Source organism: Lutra lutra, chromosome 1 (genome assembly GCF_902655055.1).
Source record: "Lutra lutra chromosome 1, mLutLut1.2, whole genome shotgun sequence".
Lineage (NCBI taxonomy): Eukaryota > Metazoa > Chordata > Mammalia > Carnivora > Mustelidae > Lutra > Lutra lutra.
In genome coordinates, this window is record NC_062278.1 from 126,621,300 (window position 1) to 126,639,786 (window position 18,487).

General features: G+C 35.8%; 1 protein-coding gene across 3 annotated transcripts in view; it reads left to right on the forward strand.

The window, feature by feature from the left end:
• PIK3CB (phosphatidylinositol-4,5-bisphosphate 3-kinase catalytic subunit beta) overlaps window positions 1–18,487 on the forward strand; it is a 202,865-nt gene that overhangs the window by 146,285 nt on the left and 38,093 nt on the right. For all 3 annotated transcript variants that reach the window (XM_047735812.1, XM_047735832.1, XM_047735822.1), the window contains 4 exons: window positions 5,489–5,677; window positions 10,955–11,076; window positions 13,871–14,014; window positions 15,443–15,542. In XM_047735812.1, the coding sequence (XP_047591768.1) occupies window positions 5,489–5,677; window positions 10,955–11,076; window positions 13,871–14,014; window positions 15,443–15,542 (555 nt within the window). The remainder of the gene's footprint in view (window positions 1–5,488; window positions 5,678–10,954; window positions 11,077–13,870; window positions 14,015–15,442; window positions 15,543–18,487) is intronic.

Genomic DNA, 18,487 nt, shown 5'->3' on the forward strand with positions numbered 1-18,487 from the left:
CAGTGTTTGCCTCCTGTAAGAGGCACACTCCACCACCACTTCATTGTATTCATACCAAAAATACATAGCTGGAATCTGATTATGACAAAACATTAGGCAAATACATGTTGAGTAACATTCTACAAAGTAATTGACCTGTATTCTTAGAAAATGTCAGAGTCAGTGAAGGTAAGGAAAGATTGAGGAACTGTTTTAGAATGAAGAAAACTAATGATAAATGACAGCAAAATGCAACAGTTAAGCCTGGGTTGGATCCTAGACTTATAACAAACATTATTTAGAAAACTGGAAAAATTGAATGGAATATGTGAATTAGACAATAGAACTATGTCATTATTATTTTCCTGATTTTTGTGAACAGATTCTGGTTAAGTATGAGAATGACCTTGTTTTTAGGAAATATACACTGAAGAATTGAGGAGCAGAAGGGAATATTGTGTGTATGCCACTTAATATTACATGTTAAGGGTCCTGATTCCATATGTGGAAAGTATTTAGAATCCAAGATTTGGGCACTATATATGCTCATTGCTATTGGTGTGCACTTGTATCTAGGCCTTTTCATATACGCTAGGTAACGTATATATATTTGCATATATTTGGGCATATATAAGCACCAAGATATATTGCTTTATCTATTAAAAAACATGAGCTCTTATCAATGTTTTTAATTTATTAGGTCCACCACTACAGGATTTTTTTTAGCCTTTGCCTTTCAATATTTGTAATTCTGTTTTCTGACATTGAGAAATCTGGATGTCTGTTAACCACAGTATATTTGCTTATTTGCTTAATCTCCTGTTTGTAATCAATCTCCAGTCATGTAACTCTCTTGTCAGTTTGTCTGGCCACACATAATTAATTCTGTCCTCAGCAGGCGTACTGGTAACATGCTGAGTTTAAGTATGACCAATGAAGGGCACCTGGGTGGCTCAGTTGGTTAAGTGTCTGCCTTTGGCTCTGGTCATGATCCCAGGGCCCTGGAATTGAGTCCAACATTGGGCTCTCTGCTCAGCGGGGAGCCTGCTTCTCCTTCTCCCTCTGTCTGCTGCTCCCCCTGCTTGTGCGCTCGTGTGCACTCTCGCTCTCTCTCTCTCTGCCAAATAAATAAATAAAATATTCCCCCCCCCCCAAAAATAAGACCAATGAGTTTTCCAGTCTTTCATTCCCCTCCCCCAAAACTAGCAACCACATCCCCCATTTAGAAGGGGAAAGAAGCACAGTCATTTTTTTACCTAGTCATTTTTGTACTTATAGCAAAGTATATTTGCTTTGTTTTATTTTAGTAATGATTATTACATCATAATATGTATATGATTTTGAAAAATCTAAACATAAAGAAAGAGAATATGAATGTTACTCTTCATTGCTTTCTACCATTACTTTAGTTCAAGCATTTGAACAGGTGTATAAATTCACCATTTACCCTGTGCAGTCTAAGTTTTCATTACTGATTATTTGGGGTTTTGCAAAAGAATGTAAGATTCTGTGTTTTCTTTGGGCTTCCTGCCACATTTCTGGTAGTTGTTTATTTTTACCTTGGCTTTATTCAGTGCTACGTTTTTCATAGCTCAGTAAACAATCATAGTACAATTATACAGCTAACCCTCTATTCTCCCCTCTTCGTTTACTCTTAGGTATTCAGGATATTTACTTACAGTAGGTCTGTAGAGTCTAATTTTGATTCACAAAATTACAGTATGTTTGTTGGCTTTTTGCCATATTTAACTTAATAGTGGTCTGTTTCTCTGACATGAACAGTTTAGACTCTATGTTGTTTGCAGTAACAGGTTTCAAGGTGTGTGAGTGTAGGAGTTTGATTTTCAAATTCCGATGACTTGTGATGGTAACTTTTCAGAGAAACCCAGTCAAGCCTGTAAAATAAAGCATACTCTTTTTAGGTTGAGGATCTGAATATAAAACCACTGTAATCATAGTCTTTGTACGTATGTGTGTGTATGTTTAAAAAAAGATTTAAAAAAAAATTTTTTTTTTTAAGATTTTATTTATTCATTTGACAGAGACCACAAGTAGGCAGAGAGGCAGGCAGAGAGAGAGAGGAAGGGAAGCAGGCTCCCTGCTAAGCTGAGAACCTAATGTGGGGCTCGATCCCAGGACCCTGGGATCATGACCTGGGCTGAAGGCAGAGACTTTAACCCACTGAGCCACCCAGGAGCCCAAGATTATATTTTTTAAAGAGCAGTTTTAGGATCACAACAAAATTGGGAGGAAGGTACAGAGATTTCCCATATATCCCTGTCCCTTCACATGCACATCCCTTTCCCATTATTAGCATCACTCACCACAGCAGTATATTTGTTACCAAAAAACAAACCTACACTGATACATCATAATCACCTAAAGTCCTTAGTTTACCTTGGGTTTCATTCTTGGTGTTGTGTGCTTTGTGGGTTTAGACAAATGTGTAATGATACATATTTATCATTATCATATCATACAGAGTATTTTTACTATCCTGCATATCCTCTGTCCTCTGCCTGTTCATTCCCCACCCTACCCCGGCAACCACTGATATTTTTATTTTCTTCATAATTTGACCTAAATTTTGTATAATTTAGAATCATACAAAAAAAAAAAAAAGAATCATACAGTTTGTAGTCTTTTCAAACTGGCTTCTTTCCCTTAGCAGGAATTAAGGTTCCTCCATGTCTTTGTGGCATGAAAGCTCATTTCCTCTTAGTGATAAATAATATTCCATTCTGTGTATTACAGTTTATCCATTTACCCCACTGAATGACATCTTGGTTGCTTCCAACTTTTGACAGTTTTGAATAAAGCTGCTCTGAACATCTGTGTGCAGGTTTTTTGTGGGCATAAATTTTCAACTCCTTTTGGTAAATACCAAGGAGCGTGATTACTGGATTGTATGGTAAGAGTATGTTTAGTTTGTAAGAAACTGTGAAACTGTCTTCCTCTGCGTGGTTGTAGTATTTTACATTCCTGCCACCAGTGAATAAGAGTTGTTCCACATCCTTGACTGCATTCAGTGTTGTCAGTGTTCTGAATTTTGGCCATTCTAATAGGTCTGTAGTCTTACCTCATTTTTGTTTTAATTTGCATTTCCCTGATGACATAGGATTTTAAGCATCTTTTCGTATGTTTCTTTGCTGTGCCTCTATCTTACTTGGTGAGGTATTTGTTCAGGTCTTTGACTCGTATTTTAGTTTGATGGTTTATTTTCTAATAGTTAAGTTTTTAACGTTCTTTGTTTATTTTGGATAACAGTCCTTTATCAGATAAGTCTTAACTACAGATATTTTCCCCCAGTCTGTAGCTTGTCTTTTCATTCTCTTGACAGTGTTTTTCACAGAACGATTAATTTTAAATTTCATGAAGTAGTTAGTTTATCAGTTCTTTTATTGATGGGTCATGCATTTGGTGTTAACATGTAAAAAGTCACTGCCAAACCCCAGGTCATTTAGGTTTTCTCCTGAATTATTTTCTGGGAGTTTAATAGTTTGGTATTTCACATTTATTTTTACTAAGTTGGGTAGTATCAGTCCTTCACCTTTTTCTTCTTCAGTATTGTGTTGACTTTTCTGGGTCTTTTGCCACTCCGTATAACTTTAGAATCAGTTTGTCAATATCTACAAAATTTTGATGGGGTTTGCATTGAATCTCTTGATTACATTTGAAGAGCTAATTTTGGATATATATACAATCTTCCTATTCATGAACATGGAATATCTATTTAGTTATTTGATTTCTTTCATCAGAGATCTATAATTTTCATTACATGGATTTTGTACATATTTTGTTAGTTTAAGTTTTCATATTTTTGGGTGCTAATGTAAGTGATATTAGATTTTTACTTTCAGAAACCACTTGTTTATTGCTGATACATGGGAAAGCAGTTTACTTTTGTTTACTAAATCGTGTCCTACAGTCTTGCTTTAATTATGCATTGGTTCCAATAATATTTTTGTTGATTCTTTCAGATTTTCTACATAGACATCTATGTAGATAATCATAACCCCCAACCTTTTGTACATATATGTGTTATTCTGAATCTCATTACTTTAGAAAATTAGCATGACTATTTTAATGCTTATATGAAATTCCATTTAGAAACATCAAGTACAAAATTATAAATAATAGAATATACTTTTTTACAGAATTTTGCCAGGTTATTCTGGAGAGGTTTTTTGTTTTTGTTTTTGTTTTTAAGATTTTATTTATTTTAAAGAGAGCATGCACACATGAGCAGTTGGGTGGGGGAGAGGGAGAAGGAAAGAGAATCTCAAGCAGACCTCCCACAGAGTAGGGAGCCCAGCACAAGGCTTAATCTCTGACCCTGAGGTCATGACCTGAGCTGAAAACCAGGAGTCCAGCCTACAACTGACTGAGCCACCCAGGTGCCCCTGTTTTGTTTTTGTTTTTAACGTATTTTTGCCTAAATAGTATAGTTCTGCTTTAAGTATGGGGAAAAGAATCTTTTTCTTTTAATGTTACTACAATTCAGAGTCTAGATCCAAAAAATAGATTGGGCCATCTTCATTATTTTAGTATATTCTTGTACAGATTGGGGAAGAAAATGGGATAATAATATTTGTTTCATGCTTACTTTTAGCCAGGATTCAGTTCTTTTTTTTTTTTTTTTTAAAGATTTTATTTATTTATTTATTTATTTATTTATTTATTTGACAGACAGAGCTCACAAGCAGGCGGGGGAGGGAGGGGCGGGAAACAGGCTCCCCAAGGAGTAGAGAGCCTGATGCGGGGCTTGATCCCACATCACTACCCGAGGCGAAGGGAGAGGCTTTTAACTCACGGAGCCACCTAGGTGTCCCAAGGATTCAGTACTTAATCTAAATGGTTTTGATGCCTCTGAACCAACAAGACACTCGTGCCTTTTTTTTTTTTTTTTTTTTTTTTTTTTAAACTTTGTACTTTCTCGGGGATGTCTGGGTGGCTCAGTCGGTCTTTGAGTCAGTCATGAACCCAGGGTCCTTCCAGGATCATGCTCCTTGCTCAGTGGGAGTCTGCTCCCTCTGGCTGCCACTCTCCCTGCTTCTGCTCTTTCTCTCTCTCTGACAAGTAAATAAACTCTTAAAAAAAAAAACAAACCTAGTATGTTTGTTTTGTCTTTGTTGATTTGTTTATAACAATTGAAAATTAAAATACAAGGATAGAAAGAAATCAATTTAAATAATAAAGGACTTTTAAATCCAAATTGCAATTCTGCCACCTAGCGTTTGCATGGATTTTTAAAGAAATAGGAAGGGGAAACCCCCTTTTTAGAACTCTTTGAGAATACTTTATTTCATCCTTAGCTTACAAATTTAATATGCTACCAACTTATGAAAAGGGCATCCATCTTTATTAATTTTTTTAAGGGATTAGATCTTTAGTATCTTATTTTAAAGCTTATAAGTTGTTTATAAACTCCTTATAATTTTGCTAAGTGTTTGCCAGTGATGTTCATAGAATTAAATTATGTAATAAATGAGAAATTTTACTTTCTTAGAGTCGAGGTGGAAAAAAGTTTCTTGCTGTACTAAAAGAAATCTTGGACAGGGATCCCTTGTCTCAATTGTGTGAGAATGAAATGGATCTTATTTGGACTCTGCGGCAAGATTGCAGAGAGAATTTCCCACAGTCACTGCCAAAATTACTGCTGTCAATCAAGTGGAATAAACTTGAGGATGTTGCTCAGGTAACAGAACATAATTTTTGTAATTCTTTTTGGGGACATATATTACTTTGTTGATCTCACGTAAATTGTCCTTTCTTATATAGGGATATCTCCATACGTTGGATAACTTTCTATAAAAAGAGAAGTTTTCAGATTTTAAACTCTTACATATACTCTAAATGACAGACTAGAAAGTTCAAGATTTTAAATTCCCAGATTCTAGATAGGTTTCCTATATCTTCACTAAGAACAATTAAAACATTGCTTTTGGTGTAATCATCTGTAATTACTGCCTGCCATGTAGTAGGTTCTGGATTATTTCTAACAGATTCATCAGTGAGCTCCAAAGTTTTAATCTTAAAATGACTTTAATCTTTGCATTGACTGTTCTAAAATGAATATGTATTGTTTGAAAATTACTTCTATTTCTAGAAGCTAATATTTTAGAGCATAAAGCTTTTAGATCAGTTTTTAACATTCATTTTGGGTGGGCAGTATTTTTTTTTTAAGATTTTATTTATTTATTTGACAGACAGAGATCACAAGTAGGCAGAGAGACAGGCAAAGAGGGGGAAGCAGGCTCCTTGCTGAGCAGAGAGCCTGATACGGGGCTAGATTCCAGGACCCTGAAACCATGACCTGAGCCGAAGGCAGAGGCTTAACCTGCTAGCCACCCAGGCACCCCTTGGTGGGCAGTATTGATGAATGTTTGCTTTATGCAGAATAAAGAAAGGAAAAAAAGATTGTTCCCAAAAAGCCACCAAATTTTAGCTCCTTGATTTAATTTTTGGAATCCTCTCAAAAAGCACTGGCATTTATTGAATTCAGTTGGTTATCAATCCTCTACAGAAAGATCCTTGAAATGGATTTTTAATCAGAATGAATACATTTGGTATATTAACCTAATCTGTTCACTTTACTTGGCTGAATTCAGCTGATCTTTTTAAAAGTTTTCTGGTCTTAGCAAGTCTATAATGACTTTTTAAAATTTAAAAAAAAATTTTAATTCCAATATAATTAACATATAGTGTTATATTAGTTTCAGGTGTAAAAATCTATAATGACTTCCTAAAATTTTCCAGAAATGCTTTTAATCATACACATTTTAATTTTTTAAATTTTATTATTTTACTTCTGTAAGTTTAGAAAGGACTTGTTTTATTTCTAGTACTTAACTGTTTTTTTGAATAATGTTATGTAATTATAATGTGCCTTATTTAAACTGTTCATACAGTTAGACCATATGGACTTTACTTACTCTGAAAAGGAACTGTTTCTGTATAGATTTAGTTGTTTTGACATAGTTATCTTCTAACCACTTATTTAAATTCAAGGTTAGTTTTCTATGAACCCGCTTAATGGTGGAATATCAGCATTTGTTTAGTTGGCATGTTTGCTTGCTTCTAATGGATAGTGTCTAGTCCTAACTGCTTATCCAAGAAATGCATCATATTATTATTTTGTATAGAATTAGAAGAAATTTCTTGCTGTACTCTTAAAAGATACCGAGAGAGAGGTTTCTTGTGTCATCTGTCAGAAAACAGAACAAAGGGCGCCTGCATGGTTCAGTTTGTTCGCCACTGACTCTTGTTTCTGGCTCAGGTCATGATCTCATGGGCTGTGAAATCCTCCAGGGCTTCAGCCTCCATACTAAGTGAGGAGTGGGCTTGAGGAACCTCTCCCTCTGCCCCTCCCCCCACTAGCATACCTGTGTGCACTCTCTCAAATCTTTAAAAAAAAAAAAAAAAGAGCCAGTTTTTGCTTAATATTTCTTTCTTTTTTTAAAAAAAGATTGATTTATTTATTTTAGAGAGAGAGCATGCAAGTAGGGGAGGGACAAGGAAGAGGGGAGAGAGAATACTAAGGGCAAATCCCGATGCTGGGCTGGATCCCAGGACCCTGCAATCATGACCTGGGTTAAAATCAGGAGCCAGTGCTTAACCTGTTGAGCCACCCAGGCACCGCTACTATTTCTTTATATGAGCATGGGGATATAAATATTTACATTTTGGAATTTAGCACACTTATCTCATTTCCAAGAGGTAACCTAAAGCGTTGTTTTCAGATATAACTAACATCCTCCATTTAGGATTAGCCAATCCTAATCCCTATTTTTAGTAGTCTAGGAAAAAAAAGGTTGTTGGAATAAAAAGTGTATGGATAAAAAAGAATGAATAAACTGTATTTTTAGTAAAATGACTACCTTAAGAAGTGGAGAGCCAGAAGTCTGGTGTAAAGTTTGTATTCTGATCCTAGAGGGATAAGCCATGGGTGAAAATTCTATAGAAGCCTTTCTCCACCATCCCACCACAAGGGGGAAAAAAAAGAGTAGTCCTCCATTAAGCCACAGGAAAATAATAATGTAGAAGTGGTTTCAATAGGCTTTGCAGAAGGTAGGTAGTTAATTAGCACTGTTTTCATTATTTGTATCGTTGAATCAGATTTCTCTTCCCTATTCGCTTCCTTAGCTTTCTGCAAACTGAAGTAGTAAGTTTTGATACTTTATTTCGTTTTACATGTATATAATTAGTTCTTTAATAATTGTAAATAAACTTACCAAAGGCAACTTCCTTCCAATAGTAGAGCTGTTTTTAACTCACAGCATAGTTTAACCTTTAAACTATTGTTTTAGACCTTGGATATGGTCCCCCTATTTCCCCTATCCATAATGGGGATTTCTGGTCCATTAGGACCTTGGGCAAAGTGGGGAGGGAATCCCATCAGTGATGAAAAGTGGTATGAGGTAGGTGTTTCTTACCTTTAAGCCCATATTTGTCAAATTTTTTTTCATTGTTACACTTGTTAGGAGCCCCCGCACCTTAAAGATTTTGTTTATTTATTTGAGAGAGAAAGAGCGCTTACGTGGGAGTGGCGGGGTGGGGGAGGGAGAGGCAAGGAGAGGGAGAAGCAGACTCTCCATTGAGCAGGGAGTCATATATGATATGGGGTTGGCTTTCAGAGCCCTGGAATCATGACCTGAGCCACAGGCAGACGCTTAACCAACTGGGCCACCCAGTCGCCTCTGTTAGGAGCCTGTTTAGACATTTTTTCCCCTAATAGCCCCATCCCCATGATATTTTGATCCATGGGTAAGTATGTGTCTTTTTATGTACAATATGTATATATGTGCTATATACATGAAAAGAGCAAGTATAAAGCTTATTCCTTTTATTTATACAAGTTTAAGAATAATTAAACAAAAATTTAAGAAAAAGTTAAGAAACTAATATTTTACTGTATTTGAATAACATATAATTATGTAAGTTGTAATATCAAATTTCATAACGATGTTAGCAGTTTAAGAAAACATACAGTAATGGGGGCGCCTGGGTGGCTCAGTGGGTTAAGCCGCTGCCTTCGGCTCAGGTCATGATCCCAGGTCCTGGGTTCGAGCCCCACATCGGGCTTTCTGCTCAGCAGGGAGCCTGCTTCCTCCTCTCTCTCTGCCTGCCTCTCTGCCTACTTGTGATTTCTCTCTGTCAAATAAATAAATAAAATCTTAAAAAAAAAAAAAAGAAAACATACAGTAATAATAGCAATATAATCAAATTGTTAAAAGTTATTCAAAGGTTATTTTTTCTGCAAATGTAAAATTAATAGAAAAATCAATTTTTTTTAAGGATTTTATTTATTTGACAGATCACAAGCAGGCAGAGAGGCAGGCAGAGAGAGAGGAGGAAGCAGGCTCCCTGCTGAGCAGAGAGCCCGATGCGGGGCTCGATCCCAGGACTCTGAGATCATGACATGAGCCGAAGGCAGTGGCTTAACCCACTGAGCCACCCAGGTGCCCCAGAAAAATCAATTTTTAAAAAGTATCTTTAGTGAGGTTAAATTTGCTTGATATGAGAAAATAAACAGCTTCTAGATATTCATTCAAATATTATTGACCTATTTTGGCACCTGACCTAATTAATGAGAGAGGCTGAATAATTAGTAGAATTAAAATAATAAAATATGAATGATTTTTATTTAGTTCTCAAAGCCCAAGTCTCACATAAAAGCTTAAATGACAAATGACAAGGTAGCTAGACAGCAGATATTCTTAGGCCACGTTTTGCAGTATGACTGTGAGATTGGCAGTCTGTTGAGAGAAGTCCTCCAGTTACTGCTGTCTCTTTTCCATATTTTTGTAACCCTATTCTTGCATACATTTTGTGTGTCTTCTTTGGATTCCAAATGCTACTTACATGCTACTTATGCGATACCAAATATCACATAGATACTATGTGATAATACAAAATACGATTTTGTCAGAGTTGAACTTTGGAGGGCCACAAATCATAGTTATCAAAATTTTTTTTCTCTCTCTTCCATAATCACTCCTCTTCGCATTTAACCATCTCTAGTAAGAGTACATGCTATAAACACAATTAACGTTGAGGAGGAAGATGAGTCTCACAGTGCTCTGATGGGAGACAGATAAGAGTTCTTTCTAGATTGGGCTCTCTGGAAGTAGGGTTTCCAAAGATGTAGACATTTCTGCCCAAATCCACCCTCCACTGCAGTCCCAACTCATCCCTGTGGAGGGATTCCTTTTTATTCTGTCTAGATCATTTCTAAGTAGCATCTGTAAATAGGAGACTGGCTGTTCTTACCTTGTTTATAGAAAATAAACTATTTCTTTTTAGTCACTTACTATGATTTAAAGCGTGTAAACTTGTTATGGTCAATAAAAAAAATCTTTTAAGTGATATTCTTTTTTCTTTTTAAGATTTTATTTATTTATTTCACAGACAGAGATCACAAGCAGGCTCTCTGCTGAGCAGAGAGCCTGACTTGGGGCTCCATCCCAGGACTCTGGGATCATGACCTGAGCTGAAGGCAGAGGCTTTAACCCACTGAGCCACCCAGGCGCCCCAGTGATAGATATTCTTAAAAATATTAAGAACTGGAAATAAGCTCCCTCAAAATAATTTTATGTTGAGTTATTAATGAACTTTTTATATGTAAATTGCCTGTCATTAGCTTGAGTGTATACTTATATTTGTACTTTGAATTTTACCTTTAAGTATTTCTTGATCATTTTTTTCTGTTTTCCTTTGAAAAATTATTTAATAGTTAATGATTATATTCAGTGTATCATTCTATTCCCAGGTAAGTACTTCATTGCTTATTTATATAATATTTCAACAAAGACAGTCTTTACTAATCCACATTAACAAGAGTGGAGTTTTGAGGCCTCAGTAATTGCAAGTGTGCTTTTCCTTTCTTTTGACCCATCTCTGCTCCTGTGTGTCAAGGAAAAGTAGATTACTTTTCTCCCCTATAATTTCTGAACCAGTTTTAATTTTTCAACAGCTTCAGGCACTACTTCAGATTTGGCCTAAACTGCCCCCCCGGGAGGCGTTAGAGCTTCTAGATTTCAACTATCCAGATCAGTACGTGCGAGAATATGCTGTGGGCTGCCTGCGACAGATGAGGTATTCTGCAGGTGGCTTTCTTGGGGGAAAGGATATATAATAACTTAGGGGGTAGATAGAGAAGGTGATGTCCGCTTGAATGTGTCATAAGAAAGGAAAGAGCTAGGAATTATTCAGATTTTAAAGTGTTTTTTCTCTCTCCCTTTCGATCTCCATCTCTCCCTCTTCTTTCATGTTTACTCTATTATAAAACAAAAAGCAAAAACACACTGGGTTAGGAGGTACCCAAGATCACCCTTGGTTTCTACAGTTCATTACAGTTCACAAGATTCCACATCTATTCATACTTTGGGCTGTGATTTATTACAGCAAAAGGAGGCAGTGTAGAATTGGCAAAAGAAAACGATTCATGGAGCAAAGTCTAGAGGAAACCATGTAGGAACTTCTAAGAGTTCTTTACTAGTGGAATCACAGTGAATATACTTAATTCCCTCAGCAATGAGTTGTGACAACATGTCTGAAATAATTATCCACTGGGGAAGCTTCTTAGAGATGTGGCAGTCAGAATTTTTATTGGGGGCTAGTCACAGAAGCCCCCTTTGCCTACCACAAAAGCAAAGTTCTAGACTCCCAGAAAAATGAGTATTGAGCATAAACCATACACTTTGTAAGAACAATTTATACACACAAAGCCACTCTTACCTGTTAGGTGGTGGGAAGCCTTCTGAAATCTGTGTTTCCAGATGCCAGCCAAAAGGGCCAGAGTGTTAACTGGCTTTTTTTTTTAAAGGATAAAGTTCAGGCCTGCTGTTATGTTAACTCTTTCCTGTCCACCACTCAGAATTAAGAAACGTTAGTATTTTGTCATTTTTTTAAAAATACTTTTAAGCAAATAACATTATAGTTAAAAGTGAAATCCTCGTAGTTGTTTTACCTAGTGCTAATTATAATTACTTTTACTTCCCCAAAACAGCCATTATCATGAATTTGGCATGTATCCTTCTGTACCACATTTTTCTGTTTATACTACATTTTTATAACTATAAAAATATAGAGAAACATTGTGCATTTTTAAAAAATTTATTTTTTTTAAAGATTTTGTTTGTTTATTTGACAGAGATCACAAGTAGGCAGAGAGGCAGGCAGAGAGAGAGGGGGAAGCAGGCTCTCTGCCTAGGACCCTGGGATCATGACCTGAGCTGAAGGCAGAGGTTTTAACCCGCTGAGCCACCCAGGCGCCCCAACATTTAAAAATTACACCAATATGTCTTACTATATGTTTTATTTTAAATCTTGCTTTTTAAAAACCCACCGTAGGTTTTTGAGGTCATTCTCTCCCATTGCATATAGATAATAGTTTGTTCCTTTCACTACTGTGAAATATTCTGTTGTAGGGATATATCTTATTTACTCCATTTCCTTATTGAGGAACATTTTTGTTTTCTCCAGACTTCCCTGTTATAAATAGTGCTGCAGTGAACATGCTTATACAGTTCCCTTTGGCCAGTATATGTGTGAAAATCTATGAGCTTTATATGAAGAAATGTCATTATTGAAACAGTCTCAGACACTGGGCATTTTCAGGTTTATTCATTGCCAGTCTCAAAATGAAGATTATACTGTATGGTTATTTGAAAAAGAGAAGTTCTCAGAAAATTAGGGATACTGTTATCCTTTTTCTTCTTTTTAAAAGTCATATCCAAAAGAAATTACACAAACTCTTCCATAGTTGCTGTTTTAGGGGAGTAAAGTTCAAAGTGTGAGGAAAGAAGAAGCCTCCTTCTGTTTCAGTACGTCCTTTCTGTCTTTTACACCACTTGCAGGTTTTATAAAGGGCAAAGATTTTACAGTAAACTTAAGATTGTTGAGTAGTTTTAAAAAAGGAGGCTCCTAGTTGCTTCTTAGTTTCCCTAAGTTTACCTTGGAGACCTGAGGGGAAGCAGCTACTTGGCCTGCTTTGGGCTGAGCCAAGTGTTTTTCTTAAATGTGTTGATCCCCAGGAGGAGATTGCTGTGATCTCCATGTTCCATTTGGTAATTCTGATGAGTTTTCCTTTGATAAATTTTCTGCTTATGAGGTGTTTTTGTTTATTTGTTTGTTTTTAAATATAGTGCCCTGGGTTTCAGTCCCAGATCTGCCTTAGATTACTTTCTTAACCATTTATTGCCCAAGACTACAGTTAGCAAGTAGAGGACTTGGAATTCATATCTTACCTGACCACTCGAATTGTCTCTGATGAGAGTGTGTTTATATGTGACACAAACTGTAGAACTACTAATATTAATTCAGCTCATTTAATTACAACATTATGTTGTATTAATTCAGTGAATCAGTTCCCACTTATACATACACTCATTTCCTTATCCTTTAAACTATTACGTTAATATTTTAACATTCACTATCTGTGAAAAGGAATTACTTAATCCTAATCCTAATGATAGGAAAGAAAAATAAATTGCTAAATTACTGATGGAATTTTTATTTTAAAAAACTGGTTGACTGAGTATATCACTTTTCCAGCATGATCAGAATCAGTATTAAAGTAACCTGATTTTTTTTTTAAAACTCTGGGCTAATTGTAAATACAGTCATTAATCATACCAACCTAGATAATTAAAATGCCCCACATATCTGTTCTTTGCTCCTTTCCTTTTCACTCCCCCTCCTGCCCACAGGAAATTCTGAGCTTTTCTTGTGTTATTTTAACAGTGGAATAATGAATGTAAGCATGCAACAGGCCTTACCCCCACGAATCATTGTGTTTCAGCAAGTTAGTATTTGATAGTTTGATCAGAAGGGATCTTTTTCTGCCACTGGTTGTTGAGTGACTTACTCTGTTCTTTGTTTCTTTTAGTGATGAAGAGCTCTCTCAATATCTTTTACAACTGGTGCAAGTTTTAAAATATGAGCCTTTTCTTGATTGTGCCCTCTCTAGATTCCTATTAGAAAGAGCACTGGCTAATCGGAGGATAGGGCAGTTTCTCTTTTGGCACCTTAGGTAAGTCTTCTGTATTTTTCAATTTGAGTCCACCTTGTGCTTTTGTAAATATAAATCAGCATAATACAGGACATTTAGTGTACTCGTCAGCTGCTTTTGTTGTTTCTGAGCCATCTGTAACATTAGCACTTGTCTTGGTTTCTTCTCCTATTTCTTGATACCCAACTCTTAATTTTCAGGATTTGGCAAACTAATTCAGATAAGTATCCCACCAAGCCTCCTTGATTTTTAACAAACAAATAATTAATGTGTTGCTATTTTCTTGTCAAATTTACTTATTATGTACTTACAATGTATTTGGGCTAAAACCGGACTTAAAATTCTTTCCAAAAGGCTTTGGGTAGTAATATTATCATTGCTACTAATAGGTAGAGGTTTTAAAGTTTTTCTATAAGAACAGCAACATTATTTTCGGCTTCTTTATTAGGTCATTTTCAGAAATACATGAGTCTTGTTTCACCAAGTTTACATAGGAGTAAAATCAAGGATAACTAAAGTTCTTCTGTCCTGGGAAAATTGTTGGCTCCTCATTTCTGACTGTACTCAGACATTTTTCAGTCATTTTCATCTGGACTTCAGAATATTAAAATTAGTGATTATCAGAAAAATATGACTTAACTCCATTTTTGCCAGAGTTCTTAAGGAAAATAAGCTCTATATTATTTTGATGTTAATTTGGGGGGTTATATTTCTGAATCTTGACTTCCTTATTATTCATAGAGATTTTCTTTTTTTTTTTTTTTTTTTGTAAAGATTTTTATTTTTTCATTTGACAGAGATCACAAGTAGGCAGAGAGGCAGGCAGAGAGAGAGGAAGGGAAGCAGCCTCCCTGCTGAGCAGAGAGCCCGATGTGGGGCTCGATCCCAGGACCCTAAGATCATGACCTGAGCCGAAGGCAGATGCTTTAACCCACTGAGCCACCCAGGAGCCCTGAGATTTTTCTTTCTTATTTTAAACTTGTTATCTTCCCCTGCAGTTCAGTCTTCCTAATTTTAAGCCCCGCAAGGAATAACAAAACATGGTGTTCCTTCCTTTTTCAAACATGTACAGCATTCTTTAAGTGAGAGAAAATTGTATAGAAGCTAATTGAGTGATTAGTCAGTTGTGTGATATGAATCTTCACTTTATTGTCATTTAATTGGCAGTATTACCATTTCAACTACAAAAAGTAATAAGCAAGGTGAGATGTGAAAATTTTGAATTTTTTTGAATAAGAAATTAACTACAAAATCACATGTTTTTGAACTGTGGTGTTTAAAGGCTTGGGAAGTTGACCATCCCACTAATAATTGTGAATAAGATAATGTGTTCTTTTTTTGATTGGCATCAGAAGTTTACTTCATAATAGAATATGAAGTCAGTATTTTTATTTGGTGATCTGAAGTGTTTTATAAGCAGCCTGTCTTAATAGTATTAATTTTTTGTAGGTCAGAAGTGCATATTCCTGCTGTCTCAGTACAATTTGGTGTTATCCTTGAAGCATACTGCCGGGGAAGTGTTGGGCACATGAAAGTGCTTTCCAAGCAGGTATTGGATTTTTTTTTAATCTTCTGTTCAGTCTGCCACATGGCTTTTGATAAATTGTATCATATGCTGTTTCTCACATTATGTCATAGAGGTTTTAGTAACTAAACCTAGTTAATACATTTTTAAATTATAAGTCAAGAAATGAAGTGTCAACAAACTGAGCAGAACATTAATTGAGTGTCCCCCCAATTACGGATTCCTCATTGTATGTATATTAAAACATGCCATACATTTTAATAGGAAATGCCTATTTAGACATGCTTAACAGTGTGTTTGATGGTGATGATGACAAAGGTCATGAAATAGGCCCTGTTTTTTCATATCCCTGAGTTACTCTTTGCAGTTAGTATTTATGTTTCATATATTCTGCCATATGTTTTAGTTTGAGATATTTTGACAACTAAGTCCATAGTTGTTATAGGATCTAGAATTCAGTTTTCTCAAGCTGCTTTTTCAAATTATGTATATGTATATATGTGCATATATATGTGTGTGTGTGTGTGTGTGTGTGTGTGTCTGCAGACCCTTATCTTCTTTCCAGGCCTTCATTTTCTAATCATGGCAGATGGTGATAAGATATTAGTGATATTGATAGGTCAGATACTAAATGCTTATATGCCAGGAACCATACTGAGTGTTTGAAGTATATTTCTTTACTCTCCTAATAATGTGCCACAGTAGTTGCCAATAGTGTCTGGATTTGACGAGGGGGAAACTGAGGCTCCAAGAGATTAAGTAGCTTCCCTAAAAACCAACTATTAAGTGACAGGAATAAATTTTAAAGTTAAGTCTGTCCAGCTATAAAACTAACATCTTTTTTTTTTTTTTTAAAGATTTTATTTATTTATTTGACAGAGATCACAAGTAGGCAGAGAAGCAGGCAGAGAGAGATAGGAGGAAGCAGGCTCTCCGCCGAGCAGAGAGCCCGATGCGGGGCTCGATCCCAGGACCCTGGGATCATGACCTGAGCCGAAGGCAGAGGCTTTAACCCACTGAGCCACCCAGGCGCCCCAAACTAACATCTTTTTTAATCCTACTGGGAGTTTTCACACTTTTAGCACCATAACTCTATTTTATAAATCAAAACTTAAACAGATTCAATATATAAAATAGCAATGTTATTTTATCAGTATAAATATGTTTTAAGGCTAAAATAAAATAAAAGCCATTAAACAGAACCATAAAACCATTTTACTAAATATAGAATTTCAAAATCTGGGACTGTTATTGACAGTTGTAGTCTCAGTATCTATTTATTTCTTTTGTTTTGGAGATAATCCTGATTTATACAGCTAAGTGTTTGCAAATAGTAAAGGTTTTTTAATAGCTTGCTTGCAAGTGAGAAGCATAACTGTGGCTCAGGCTTGGTTTGCTGGTAGGTCATTGGTCCCCTGAAGGTTGTGATGAGAGCATTTCTGCCATCAAAATAAAATAGCCCTTTATTCTAGCTTCTTCATGCCAGAATCCTTCATTGACAGGTAGCAACAATATGCTTTTGTTCTTTAGCAATAATCTTTCTTAAATTGAGTATCCTCTAAATAAACGAAAGAAGGTTTTGTTAATGGTTTAATATATATTTACTTAGAACTTTCTATATGCTAGGGTTTGTGTTAGGTTCTGGTAATGTGAAGTGAATATAGTTGTGTTATTGTTATCAAGGAGTTTATATTCCAGAGAAGACATATATAAGTCAGTGATTGTTATGATAGAATTATTGTAATGGGAATATTATGGAAGGACAAAAGACAGACATGTAAACAAACTTAAGACATTAGGGAAGAGTTCACAGTGGAGGAGATGCTTGTAGCTTTTGATGTTGTAGTTGGTGTTAGTTCAGTGAAGAGTATGTTAGTATTTTACAGAGAAACAACCAGAAATGGGTATGTGTGTTTGTGTTTGTGTATGTGTATGGTTGACCCTTGAACAATATGAATTTGAATAACATGAGTCCCCTTATACACTGACTTTTTGGGGTATAGTACAGTACTGTAAATGTATTTTCTCTTCCTATGATTTTCTTTCCTCTAGCTTACTTTATTGTAGGAATATAGTATATAATACACATAACGGACAAATTATGTTAATCGACGGTTTATGTCATTGGTAAGGCTTTCCATCAACAGTAGGCTATTAGTAGTTAAGTTTTTGAGGAGTCACAAGTTATATGCAGATTTTCAACTTCATGGGGCTGGAGGTGGAGTCAGTACCTCTAACCCTTTATTTAAGGGTTAGCTGTATAGAGAGAATGAAGCCAAGGAAGACGATGAGATTGTGATTTATTATAAAGAATTGGCTCATGTGATTATGGAAGCTGAGAAGTCCTGAGATCTTCAGTTATGCGAGCTGGAAACCCAGGGGAGCTAATGTTGAAGTTCTAGTCTGAAAGCAGACAAGCTTAACACCTAAGGAGTTTTAATTCCGGGCAGGAAAAGACCTGTGTCCCAACTCAAGGCAGTCAGATAGACGGGGTTCCTTCTTATTTGCTGGAAAGTCTGCTTTTTTATTCTATTCAGAACTTCATAGATTCTGACAAGACCCACCCATATTAGGAAAGGCAACCTGCTTTACTCGGTCTACCCATTCAAATGTTAATTTCATCCAAAAACACCCTCACAGACATACCTAGAATGATGATGAACCAAATATCTGGGCACCTCATGGCCCAGTCAAGTTAACACCTAAAATTAACCATCATAGATCAACTTGGCATGTATACACAGCTCTGAAAACCATATTTAATCTCCAGGCAAAGACTGTAGCAAGTTCAAAATGCCCTTAACGTGATAAAATTACCCTGAGTACAACCAAAAATGCACTAACCTCTTCCCCAGCACGAGAAGTAATATCCTTAAGTGTTGCCTACTCTTCTTGTTTCTCTGAAAATTAAATAATATGATGTAAAATTAATGCTTAAATACTATGATACAAAATCAGTACATCTTATG